Below are 13,109 nucleotides of genomic sequence, written 5' to 3'. Positions count from 1 at the left end.
TCAAGACAGAGCCAGGCGTGTTATTGAGCTCTGGGGAATGATGGCTGTGTGACTGTGAACCGAGAGAGGTGTAGTCCTAGAACCAAAGCTCAGGACACCCAGTGCGTGCAGACAGGAATCCGAACCAGCCAGGACGTTACCACAGTGCAGAATCATTGCAGTAGAAGGTAACAAGCATTAGTTAAACAAGACTCCACCTCCTATTTTATTTTGGGAAGGGAACTGCATCTTTTGGTCTAAGATATGAACCCCACAGTTTCTTAGATATTCAAGGGTGAGAAGTTCTCAAAAAGGAGACACTGGGGGCACCTGGGTGGCTCAGTCAAGTGTCTGCCTTCCGCTCAGGTCGTGATCCCAGGGTCCTGGGATTGAGCCCCACATTGGGCTCCCTGCTCAGTGGGAAGCCTGCTTCTCCCTCTCCCACTCCCCCTGCTTGTGTTCCCTCCCTCGCTGCCCCTCTCTCTGTCAAATAAATAAATAAAATCTTAGAAAAAAAAAGGAGACACTGAACTTACTAAAAATAAGGCATTGGGGGGCTTGAATGATTCGCTGAAAAAAAGAGACATAAGGGCTCTAGTTTATGACACAGGTATTTACCATTCATGAATTTGGCAAAACTTGGGAAGTTTTAGTATTTATGGAAGAGTATTTATGACGTTATGATGGCTTTTCTTTTTTCAAATATGTATTCATCTTGTTCTGTGTGGCTCTGGAGAGCAAGATAATAAAAAAGTGTCAGCAGCATGGGTGTAGGAACAGATATGCACTACTAAATCCCAGCACGTGTTTTGGGCTCAATACATTTTTCGATAAATGACTGCATGCCTGCATGACAAGTGAAAACATATGGATGAAACTTACAGGGAGGCAGATTTTGGATTCAGCTTCTCTTTTTAATAATTTGAGTTATTCAAAAATTAAATGGACTATGCTGGAAAGACGGTAAAATTCCCTATCACCAGGAGTGAACCAGGAGCAGAAAGACCATTGTTCAGGGATGGGAGAGAGGATTTATTCATTAGATAACGGTTAGACCACATAACCACTGACGATCCGGAAAACTCAGATATGCCAGTTCTATAACTTTAAAGCCAGGGGTCTTTATCCAGAGACTTGGGAGAAGTATAAATAAGACTCATGATCTCAGAGAAATCTTTAAGAGGCATGTGTTCAATGGCATGTTTATTAAACAAATGCTCATGACAGATTTTCACAACAGCAACAAATGTTATTTCACTACGTCAAATCTCCCTTACTAAGAAAAAAAACAGCAATCACAGCGAGGTTGATGGATCCGGATGATTTTTTCATGTTTTTCTGGGGAGCGGGGGAGTAAAACCAGTCTTCTCACTCGTTTTCTTCTCTTTTCTCTTCCTGAGGCTCACCCGATTTCATTTTCTTCACCTCCTCTCTGGCTAAGTGTCCCCGGAAGACTGCTTGAATTTTGAGAGCAGCGTTCTCCTCTTTCTCTTTTTCTTCTTCAGAAGGTTCCTTCATGGAAAGGAGAAAAAGAGACTTCTTAAATATCCAATATTTTGATGCCATAAAAATAAGTGCACAAATTTAATCAATTTAGGGACGTAACAATCGAGATCTGTTGCTTCCTAAGGGAATTTTATATACTGTTACGCTGTGTATGTTCCAAACGGTGAGTGCCAAGATAGCATGCATTTTGTTTTCTCATTCTTTAATATGTCTCTGCAATAAATGATCAGTGCCAACTTCCCCCCTCAAAATAGCTCCTATTTAACAGTTTCCTGAGCAATGACATTTTTTTTTGAAAATAAGTAAGAATCCTTGAAGCATGGTAAAAATGTCAAGAATAGTAAATGTGCTGTTTCAAAATAATCATGATTACATGAAATTAATTTCTTAAGTTTTCAATGATTAGCTAATCAGAATCATACATGTGAAGTGGACTGCCAAAGAGACATCCTTTTAGTCCAATAATGTCAGTTTTAAGGTGGTTGGCTGAAATTCTGTATATGTTTTTTTTTTTTTTAAATATAGATATAGGGGTTGCTCAATCCCTTGAGCATCTGGCTCTTGATTTTGGTTCAGGTCATGATCTCAGGGTCGTGGGATCCAGCCCTGCGTTGGGCTTCACACTCATCAGGGAGTCTGCTTGTCTCTGTCTCTGCTCCTCCCCCTTCTCTCTCTCTCTCAAATAAATAAATAAATACAATCTTTCCAGAAAATAAAATTTAGTTATAATTTACCTAAATTATAGACAGTGAAACACACAAATCTTAAGTGTCCATTCAACAGATATATAGTTTTTAAAAAAATATTTTATTTATTTGTTTGTCAGAGAGAGCGCGCACAAGCCGGGGGAGCGGACGGCAGAAGCAGAGGGAGAAGCAGGCTCCCCATTGAGCAAGAAGCCGATGTGGGACTCGATTCCAGGGCCCCAGGATCACGACCCGAGCCAAAGGCAGATGTTGAATCAACTGAGCCACCCAGGTGTCCCGATACGTAGTTTTTAATATATCATTTTAAATTATAACAGTGATACATATACATGGAAGTTTTCTCCTCCTTTCCAAATCTATTCCTAAGATGTAACCATTATTATGGGTTGAGTATATATAACCTTTCAAAATTTCTCTATATACAAAGTATTCTAATGGATATATACATGCCTTTTTATTTTAAAAATGAGATCACGTTAATTACAATGTTCGCAACTACTTTTTCCATGTAACTATATCTTGGCTCTCTTTTCTATATTATTATTCAGTGTGTAACTCTGTCCATTCTTCTTTTTTTGTGGCATCATTGTATTACATTTTACTACTGCAACTTGATTTATTTACTCAGTCTCCTGTGGATGGACCCTTGGGTTGTTTACACCCCTCACCCCATTAAAAACAACGAGGCACATCTAGCTCTCCAACTTTTAAATGCAAACAGAATGGTAGGGAATCCTCTGACATGATGCCCCGATATGGGCAAATGAATTATAGTGAGGTTGGAAATCGGTGAGATCGCAACTCAAAGTCATGAAAAACTGAGTGAGGACAATTACTAAAGATGTAAGGAAATGACACTCCCTTTCTTCCCTCACCTTCCATTGCATCTTATGGCTTTGATATAATTCTGGAATAATTTATAAAGGTTATAGGGAAAAGTTATGCCCCCCCCAACTGGGTAGGAGGTAAGGTATTCCTTGAAGGGGATGCCTACTTTGAGTGTCAGTTAATGGGTGACTGACTGGACATTAAAACCTGAAAAAGAACTCAGAAGTTTGGCCTTCAGCACTGTAGAGAGTAAGTTCTTTCTCACTAGGCTTGGTCTTCTTGAGTCCGGACTATGAAGAATATAGATAGTGATGTTCATATACAGACTCTCCAGAAAAAAAGTCTGATTTGCAGTATTGGCCATGGTCTTCATACACCTACCATGGCTGATTTCAAGCTACCAAGCAGACATTACTGATCATGGGCTGTAGAGAGATGTGCACAGTTGTCTCTTGAGAGCTGGATCTAACACACCACTGAAAGTAGATACCTTTGAAGGTGGGCCCTACTCAGGTCTTTATTGCCTAGATGTAGGTTGCTGGGCAGGAAGTCATTTTGTAGACAGCAGCAGCCATTTTGTTGGTGATATGTGATTCTCTGTGAGTTTCCTTTTGTTATCTCTGAACCTTTGTCACTGTGTGGCGGTGAGAGCATCAGTCCGTGAAAAATTCTCAAAGTGGAAAGTGAATCTGAAAGATGGAGACTGAGGCAGTGTGTTCTGTCTGTTCTTCTCCAGAGGGGAGATTTCCCCACCCATTGACAATCTTGGAAAAAAAGATTTTATTTTTAAGGGGAAGAAGGAGTTTTCCTTTATGATAGACATAGCTAAAAATGATCCACCAGTTAGCTTATCACTGATGCCAGTTATCTAGAAAGCAAAATCATAATTTTAGCAATATGGATAACAGACTGGATTCATATTTGGAGTATAATTTTAAATTGAGTGATATGATTCTGTGTAGGAATCTAATAGTATACGGAAAGCGTAACTTACTAAGGCTGTGACTGGTGTCTCATCCTCTTTCACGGATCCGCGAGACTTTTCTTTTGCAGACTCACCATTCTCAGGTGATTCATGCTCCTGGAAGAGGGGTGACAGGGCCAAACAGGCAATAGTCCAAAACCAGTAAAGTCTTGGATCAAACGGCTTAAAGTCATTAAATACTGCTCTATGTTATTGAGAAGTAGTAGGAATACATACCGATTTTTTTAAAAAAGAAAGTAGGTTAAAAAAAAAAAAGAAAGAAATGAAAACTCTAAAGGGAATATGCATAAACAAATATGACTAAAGAATTGCTGAAAAGTGTTTGATTTTTCGCTTTTGGAATGTGTGTCACATTATTTCATATGAAAAACAAGCTATTGTCTTATACTAAAAGTTGTTAAGATGCTGTAATGAATCTTGAACAAAGTATAAAAAAGAAGTACTGTTAGTTTTTAAAATAAGAGCAAAATATATGCCACTGCGTCCCATAGTGTGAGGTCAAGTTGACTTTTTGATGAAGTTTGTAGATTAAAAACCTCATCAAAGAGGTAAGTTCTGCTGTGGGGAACCATTTACATGAAAAAAAGGGAAATCAGCTCTGCCTATTTTGACATGGTTATTGAAATCTTCCACCAAAATAGAAGCATTGCTAATTCACAATCTATGGCAAGAGTTTCTTGAAATCCATAAAACAGAGATTTGAAGACATATAAGCTAATTAAGTAAAGCCTTTAGAATTCAATAGAGATGAAAAAACACCCTGAAATTGCTATGTGACACAACGATTTAAAACTTTTTGACATTATTCCTTTGATTGGAATAAAACACGAACACAGAGAATCTAGTTAAACGGAAACAAGCTCCACACCCCCATATCTGGCAGGCACAAATGGATGGAACTTCACTTTTGAACTCATGGAATAAGTGACAGGTATTTCCCCAGGAAATTCCCCAAATCTACCGGGGAACACCATCAAAACTTAAACTTGGCTAATTCCTTTTAATTCTAATATCTCATGGTGCTTTGTGGCTAATGTATTTTTTCAGTTGTCTAGAAGAGTGCTTCTCAGACTTGAATGTACCCACAAATTACTTTGGGGAGCTTGTTAAACTTCAGCTTCCAACTTGCAGATCTGGAGTAGGGCCTGCGACAGAATTTCCATCAAGATCCCAATTAGTTGATGCCAGGGATGCAGGGTCACACACAGCCTTTTTCAACCAGTGTTCCTCTTCTGGACCACAGAACACAGAATGTGTTCAGTGACTATCCTCTCAAGGATGGTACGTAACTAGAATCATTCTAGAAACAAAGGAGAGACGTTGATTCCTTACATGCAATGAGTGCCCTTGGCTTAGGGCTTAATTCTTTTGAGGAACCTTGGTTGAGAAAGGCTCATTCTAAGAAAGCTGCTAAAGAGAAGGTAGGTTCAGTCTCTGAACAGATTAGCTTCGTAGAAAAAACTCTACCATTATGAATTTAAATTCTAATCAGTCTTTTGTAAGATGTCGATGATGATGAAACGACGGGATAAATGGTGTTTTATAAAATGCCATTCATTAATTCAACAAATATTTATTGAGGATCTGCTATTGCTAAGCATTGTGATACCCAATAGAATTTGAAGAATAAATGAGTAATTATTCTGTAAATTTCAAGTATATTCTGCCTGTTGATCACCTTTCAATTTCAGCTAAGTATCTGTCCACTATTCGTATACTTTGGAAAAAAATTTCTCATCAGAAAGAACAGCACAATTAAAAAGGTTTAATAAGATATTTGTGATGACTGTTCATGATTCTGGGGAGATTGCAATAGTCCCTGTTTTGGAGACCGGGAGAAGAAAATAACTAAATCCACGAGTTTCATGGGACCATACCTTGAATGCATGGTTGTTATAGAAGCGGTCGTCTACCTTCGTCCCCCATTCTGCTGGGTCAAAGTTGGTTTCTAAATAATAAGAATATAATAATTTCAGGCTTATTTTGAGTTTATTAAAGAAAATCTAGAATAGTAACACAAAACAAGTTTTCTTTTTTAAACCACACGTTCTTTACTGCCAGTTGAAAATCTTATTATGTATATAGCCTAACACTGTAAACATAACCAGTGATCACAGAATATATGATGATGAATTAAACATTAAATGAGCCCTTGGGAATATTTAGAAAGGCAGTAAAAAAACATAATTGCTGCCTTCATAGAATAATAAAATGGGAGAGAGAGAGAACAAATGCCAATACTTAAATATAAATACAGAAACTTATAAACATGTATCAGTAAACACAGGAAAATGTATAAAAATAAATGCTAAATAGTAAGGAAGCTTGGAAAAGTGAAGAATGGGAGAGGTTTTTTTAAAAAAAGAGGCATATTATGTAGTCAGTAGACATAGGAAGAAGTATTTATATTTAAGCAGAATTTTTCTATAACTCTTCATTTTAAACAATTTCAAACTTAGAAAGTAGAGAGAATAATATGACAAATTCTCATGTGCACATTACTCGGATTCAACAATTATAAACTCATGATTTATCTTATTTTATCTGTAACTTCACTCAATTTCCCACCCTTTCTTCTGATTATTTTCAAGCCAGTTCCAGGCACCTTATTGTTTTATCTACAAATAGTTATTTTTGTGTGCATCTCTAAGACATAAAGCCACAATACCATTATCACATCTAAAAATACTAAAAATAATGCCTTAATAACAGCTATCCAAATTTCCCCTATTGTCTGATATATTTTTTGCTTATTTTTTACTATTGATTTGTTCAAATCAAAACCCAAACAATGGGCACAATGCCTTTCCCATCTCTTTTAATTGAAAGAGATTTTCACCTATCTCCCAGCCCACATTTTTTCCTTGCAATGTTTTTGTTGAGGAAATTGGATCATTTTTCCTTTGGAGTTTTCCACAGTTTAGATATTTCTGATTCCATTCCCATGATGACTTTTAACAAGTTCCTTTGCTTTTGAATTTCCTGTAGCTGATTCAAGTTTTATTTATTTATTTATTTATTTGGCAAGAATATTTTATAGATAGGGGCGCCTGGGTGGCTCAGTCGTTAAGCGTCTGCCTTCGGCTCAGGGCGTGATCCTGGCGTTCTGGGATCGAGCCCCGCATCAGGCTCCTCTGCTGGGAGCCTGCTTCTTCCTCTCCCACTCCCCCTGCTTGTGTTCCCTCTCTCGCTGGCTCTCTCTCTCTCTCAAATAAATAAATAAAATCTTTAAAAAAAAAGAATATTTTATAGATAGTGCCGTGTAATTCTGTCAGGATATACGTAATATCTGGTTGTCTCTCTTTTTACAATCTTTAAGGGCCCATTGATGATGATTGCTTAGATCATTTCTTTAGGGGTTGCAAAATAGCAATGTTCTTACTTGATCATTACTTTTTTTTATTTCTGGAGTAATCCGTAAAGAAAAACTTTCCCATATCAACTATTTGGTTACCCTGACATACAGTTCATTCAGAAAAGGCATGTTAGGGGCACCTGGGTGGCACAGCGGTTAAGCGGCTGCCTTCGGCTCAGGGCGTGATCCCGGCGTTATGGGATCGAGCCCCACATCAGGCTCCTCTGCTATGAGCCTGCTTCTTCCTCTCCCACTCCCCCTGCTTGTGTTCCCTCTCTCGCTGGCTGCCTCTATCTCTGTCGAATAAATAAATAAAATCTTTAAAAAAAAAAAAAAAGAAAAGGCAGGTTAAAGGTTTGATTCTTATCCTTTATCAGCCAGTTTTCAGAATAATCAGTTGGTTCCTTAGGATGCTCTTCAGGAGGTTTTGTTTGTTTGTTTTGATCATTTTGAACTAATGAATATTTAAGAAATTGGATTAACTTCAATCCATTGCATTTATTATTCTTCTCGATGCTCTAATTGTCCAAAATTGGTCAGTAGGAGCCCATTCAGGTGTTCAGGTGCTCCTGAGTCTTCTGGAAACAACTCTAGTATCTTTGATAGTTTCCTTATTTTCTGGAATGGCAAGATGTTCAGGCTCAACTTGCATATGTCCTGACCAATTCATGGAATTAGGTAGTTCTCTACGAGGCCTTGGTTTCTGGGAAATGGTAGCTAGAGGCCACAGTCTAGAGGCTAGGTGCTCACCAGTACTGAGTTGGTTATTGTTTTGTGGCCTTTTAAAAAATGCATAGAGTTAGAAAACATTTCTTTCATTTTTAAAGAGAAAATATATCATTGAGGTCACACTGATATTTTTCTGTTCAAATTTAGGATTACAGGATTTTATTAACTTCCTTCATTTTTATGTTTGTCATTTTTCTTATGCTAAAAATCTTATTTGTAGTAACAGTAGGATAGTGACTTATTTGCTACATCCTACAATGTATAAAAACTATAATTATACTATAACTAACTATAATTATACTATGACATTATTAACTGTGATTACTGAAAACAATTTAAGACTTCTTAACATCATTTTGTTTTTAGGCTATATCCACTAGGTATGTACAGTCAAATTACTGTGTTACAAAGTCACTTGAAACAATTCTTTTCTGTGTGGTTATACTACCCATTCGATACTAGCTAGGTTTGTTTGTTTCACTTTGCTTCTAAACTTTAAGCTTGCTTAACAATTTTAAAATTTAGTTCCACTTCAAACTATGTCAAACATTTATGATTTTGAATTCAGTATATAGTCAGAGAAGTCTAGCTTCTATCCTGTTTCCTCCACTCTGTTTCTTCTCCAGAAGAAGTCTAGCTTCTATCCTGTTTCCTCCACTCTGTTTCTTCTCTTCTTCTTCGTACCCACACCCCTTCGTTAGATAATTGGTAACATGCTAAACATACTTTCTTTCTTTCTTTTTTTGTTTTAGATTTTATTTATTTATTTATTTGAGAGAGAGAGAGAGCGTGAGTGCATGAGTGGGGGGGGGGGAGGGGGAGGGGGAGAAACAGGCTCTCCACTGAGCAGGGAGCCTGATGCAGAGTTCGATCCTGGGACTCCAGGATCATGACCTGAGTCAAAGGCAGGGGCCCCTAAACATACTTTTTCCCCACCTTATTTTTTTCACCTAATATATCCTGAAGATCACTCCATGGCAACATATAGAGATCTTCCTTATTCTGGTTTTGTTTGTTTTGTTTTACAGTTGTATAGAATTCCACTGTGTGGACGTCCTCTAGTTTATTCAACAAATCCCCTATGATGGATATGGGGATTGTTTCCTCAAATAATGATGCAATGAAAAGGGTAGAAGTGGAATTTCTATGTCAAATTCTCTTCCTTGGCGTTATATCATTTTTTATCTCCTCCAGCAATGTATATGACTGCTTATTTCCCCTCTAGCCTTGCCTGCAATGAATTGGCAAACTTTTGGCTTTTTACCAGTCTGATGGGGGGGTTGGTAGTGGTACCTCAGTGTAGTTTTGATTTGGGCTTCTGTTGTTATGGGTTAGTTTTAGTATGTTCTCATATGTTAAGGGCCATTTGCATTTTTTGTGTGTTTTGCTCAGATCTCTTAACCATTGTTTTATATAAGGTTTTTTCTTCAGTATTTTTATAAACATTTGGTTATTAGGTTTATTAACCCATTGTGATAAAAATTACAATTCTTTTTCCTCAGTTTGTTATTTGTAGTTTCATTTTTCTTATGGTGATTTTGCCATGTAAAAGCTTACTTTTATGTAGTCAATCTCATCAATCTTTTTCCCTAATTGCTTTTGAATATTTAAGTAATTATAGCAACTTAGCTAGCAAAATGTTTTCCTTTTTTATATTACAGAGAAATTCATCCATGTTTCCTTCTAGTATTTGTACGGTTTCATTAAAAAAATAATTTAAGCCTTTGGTCAATTTGGAACTTACCCTGGTGTATGATGTCAAGCACAGATCCAATTTTATCTTTTTCCGTCTTTATCTCAACATCATTTAATAAAAAGCCTACCTTTTCCCTAGTGGTTTCAGATAACACTTACATCAAATGCTAACACGTTTTCTGTCAGAAAAATCAAAATTAAGACTAACAATTACCTATGAAGAATGCTGGCAAGGGAATTCTTGCATTGTGTGAGAGACTGGCTAGAGGCCTTTTTCCTTCCCTTTTGGAGAGACTACATTGTATCAGTTGGGTAATTCACCTTTGGTTTGCATGAGTGGAAATGGGTATGGTGCTTCAAATTTTTTCATAGTTTTGTCTTGTTTTTATTAGAGACTGGTATTCTGAGACCATTAATCTGAATCACCAATTTCATTAATTATCATGATCCAGTAACAATGACTCAAATGTTTTTTTGTAATGGGACATTTCTGAGATCTAAAATTAAATAAAGGACTGAAGACTTTTTACTCATGAATTTGTAAAATTGTTATAACAAAATTAAATTAATACTCATTTGTAAAATTAATGTTATAATAACAAAATTAAATTAATGCTCATTATAATTCACCTCTTACCCTAAAAGATTTCTCTTAATAGCTTTTTAGTGGCACATGAGTTTCAAATTGTGCAACAGATATTCTCACTGACTGGATATGAAAAAGCCCAGCAGTATTCAGGAAATTGGCAGAGATTCCGAGCTCTGCCAGGGTTGAGCAAAGAAGACGAGATGGTGGAGCTATAAGTGTGTATGGGAGTTGCTTCAATTCAACCCTTGTGGTAGGTTTCCTTCTTCTGGAAAACGATTTGAAACCAAATGCTTACTTACTTGTAGTTATTTCTAGTCACCTCTACCACTCTGTTGGAATACTGCAGCCAAAAGTAATGATGGAAACAGCTTATACAAAATGGTAGTTCCAGTCAAGAAGGGTTTATTTTTTTAATAGAAATGTATAGCTGTAATAATTCCCATTTTGACTACTGGATCAAGTCTTAACAGTATGAGCCTTCGAGGCTGGGAATTTGGACATTTTATTTCTGGAAGGGAAGAAACCTCTTTGGCTCTCAGCCAGAGTCACTGTTAGCATGAATCTTAGTCTCTGGGCAGGACGGGACCTTGGGAGAACAGAGAAAGGATATAAATTACTTTCCCAAGCTGGAATTTCACTTTTATTCTTTAAGTAGCCTCCACACCCAGCATGGAGCCCAACGTGGGGCTTGAGCTCATGACCCCAAGATCAAGACCTGAGCCAAAATCAAGAATCAGATGCTTAGCTGACTGAGCCACCCAGGCACCCCTGGAATTTCACTTTAAAAGCAGTGTTTCTCTGTGACTTTTTGCAGACTAGTTTCATATACCCCAGCAGACACCAATCTATTTAATCTAAGGGGCATAGAATTATTTTTTACAACACTTACAATACTTGCAAGTAAGAAGAGTCACCATGTAAAGAAAACTCTTCTCCCAGGAGGACTAGACAGTCAACTGCCTCGCATGCATTGGAACAGCCTGTTGGAAAATGGAGAGCTAGACTGGATGATCTCTTGAGGTTTCCTTCTACCCAGCGTGTCCATGAAGAATACAAGAAAGAAGGTCTGTGTAATCAACTGGTAATCTTCAAGAATGTGAAATCACGGGATTTAAGAGAACCTGGCATAAAGGCACATGTTTTCAATAGCAAGAACTGTTATTTGAAGCTACCTGCCTCATAAAGGCTTTCTATGGAATGGGGATGGTCTTAAGCCAGTTTCACCATAACCAAATGCTTTAGTCTCTTACTTAAAAAAAAAAAAAGCCTATTTGAAAAAAGCTTACTCTCTCGTTTCTCTAGAAGATTTTCAAAATATGCTGCTGCAAAAGCTGGTATATTTTCTGGTTGCTCCCTCAGAATCTCGCGTGTCAGCCCTTCAAGAAGATTCCCAAATCCTTGTGGAATTCGGTAGTGGGTGTTGGAGAATGGAATCGACATCTCCTTGGAAGGAACTGCCTATTGTACCTAGAGATTCATTAAAGAGTACTGTCTTTAAATTTGTCTGATTTTACTTATATAATCACAATTATGACAACAAATTATTCCTGAGCTCCAAATTTTCTGGACTTCAATTTTTTCCCCCCAACACAATCCCAACTCATCATTTCTTTGAGTTTTGAACTCTCCATTATTAATCAGAAAAGTACAAACACAGACACATTTACTAGGCCAAATAATTTTTTAAATTACAAAAACCACAGATTTTTCACTATAACACTAAGTCCTTTTTCTCTCTGTCCCTCTTTTTGTCTTTAAAAGGGGAGAGTAATTTCTGCTATCCCACAGGAACTCAGGGAGAAGTATTGTTAAAAATTTATCATAAATCGCTGAGAAGACACTGTTTGGGGTCTGAAATTGAAAAAAAATTGAATTAAGAACTAATCTTGGTTCTAGAAATTACTCTAATTTGTTGAATGAAGAAGTTTAACACTTAGTCTTGCCCTCTGCTTCCACTTCTGAAGCCGAACTATAATGCCCCAAGCACCTACATACTCTGAAAGGGGCAGCAAGGGTCAGAGGGGGCGGAGGCAAAGTCATGATTTTGCAGTCCTAGAGTCCAAGATTTTGGGATTCTTGTGTTTTCTGGTTTTGTCTTGACCAGGTCTTATCTTCCTGTCTTGGAATGCAAGGGCTGGATTAAGGAGAACTGCCAAGCAGCGGGTTGGGCTGCTGAGTATGCAAACTGACACTCAGGGACCTGGTCTTTTTGTGAAGGTGTCAATTTTTTCACAAGTCCTCAATCGGTGGCAGGGGCTAGGTGAGGGACTAGACGGTTTAATGAGGCCCAATGTATAGAGGATGGTTTTCTGTTTTTGAGGGAACAGGAGATGAGGCATTGAATCATTCTAAGTTTGTGAGAAGGACAGGTGAGACCCTGAACCAATCTGGGGAGTGGAGGGCGGTTGGAGGGGGAGCAGGGGTCTAGTCGGCAGCGCGACGTCGAGGATCTGGGATTTCAGACTCTCGAAGAACGGGATTTCAGACTCTCGCAGAACGGGCTGCCTTGGCGCCCAATCTGCCCTCGCGATCCCGGAATGTGTCTGGGATCCTGAGAGAATGCGAGAGGCGAAGGGAAAAGGCGAGGTCTCGGATTTGGAGAGGAAGTGGGGTAAACCGCCTCACCTCTTCCTTCTCTCGGAGCTGGTGCCGATGGTTCCGGTTGTTATTTCTCGTTGCTGGGTAACCGTTTTTTTTTTTTAATTTAACTACGGCGGCCGGGAAGGGGAGAGAGAG

General features: G+C 38.1%; 1 protein-coding gene across 1 annotated transcript; it reads right to left on the bottom strand.

Moving 5' to 3' along the window:
- Positions 1-1,167: 1,167 nt before the first annotated feature.
- Positions 1,168-13,108, bottom strand: SPA17 (sperm autoantigenic protein 17). Its single transcript, XM_026505510.3, has 5 exons — positions 12,999-13,108; positions 11,660-11,840; positions 5,883-5,953; positions 4,015-4,101; positions 1,168-1,491 (listed from the first exon to the last, which is right to left on the bottom strand). Exons 2-5 carry the CDS (start codon positions 11,811-11,813, stop codon positions 1,348-1,350), a joined length of 456 nt encoding a protein of 151 aa, XP_026361295.1. The 5' UTR covers positions 11,814-11,840; positions 12,999-13,108; the 3' UTR covers positions 1,168-1,347.
- Position 13,109: the final 1 nt, after the last annotated feature.

Source organism: Ursus arctos, unplaced genomic scaffold (assembly GCF_023065955.2).
Source record: "Ursus arctos isolate Adak ecotype North America unplaced genomic scaffold, UrsArc2.0 scaffold_22, whole genome shotgun sequence".
Lineage (NCBI taxonomy): Eukaryota > Metazoa > Chordata > Mammalia > Carnivora > Ursidae > Ursus > Ursus arctos.
This window is presented reverse-complemented; position numbering and strand designations above follow the sequence as displayed.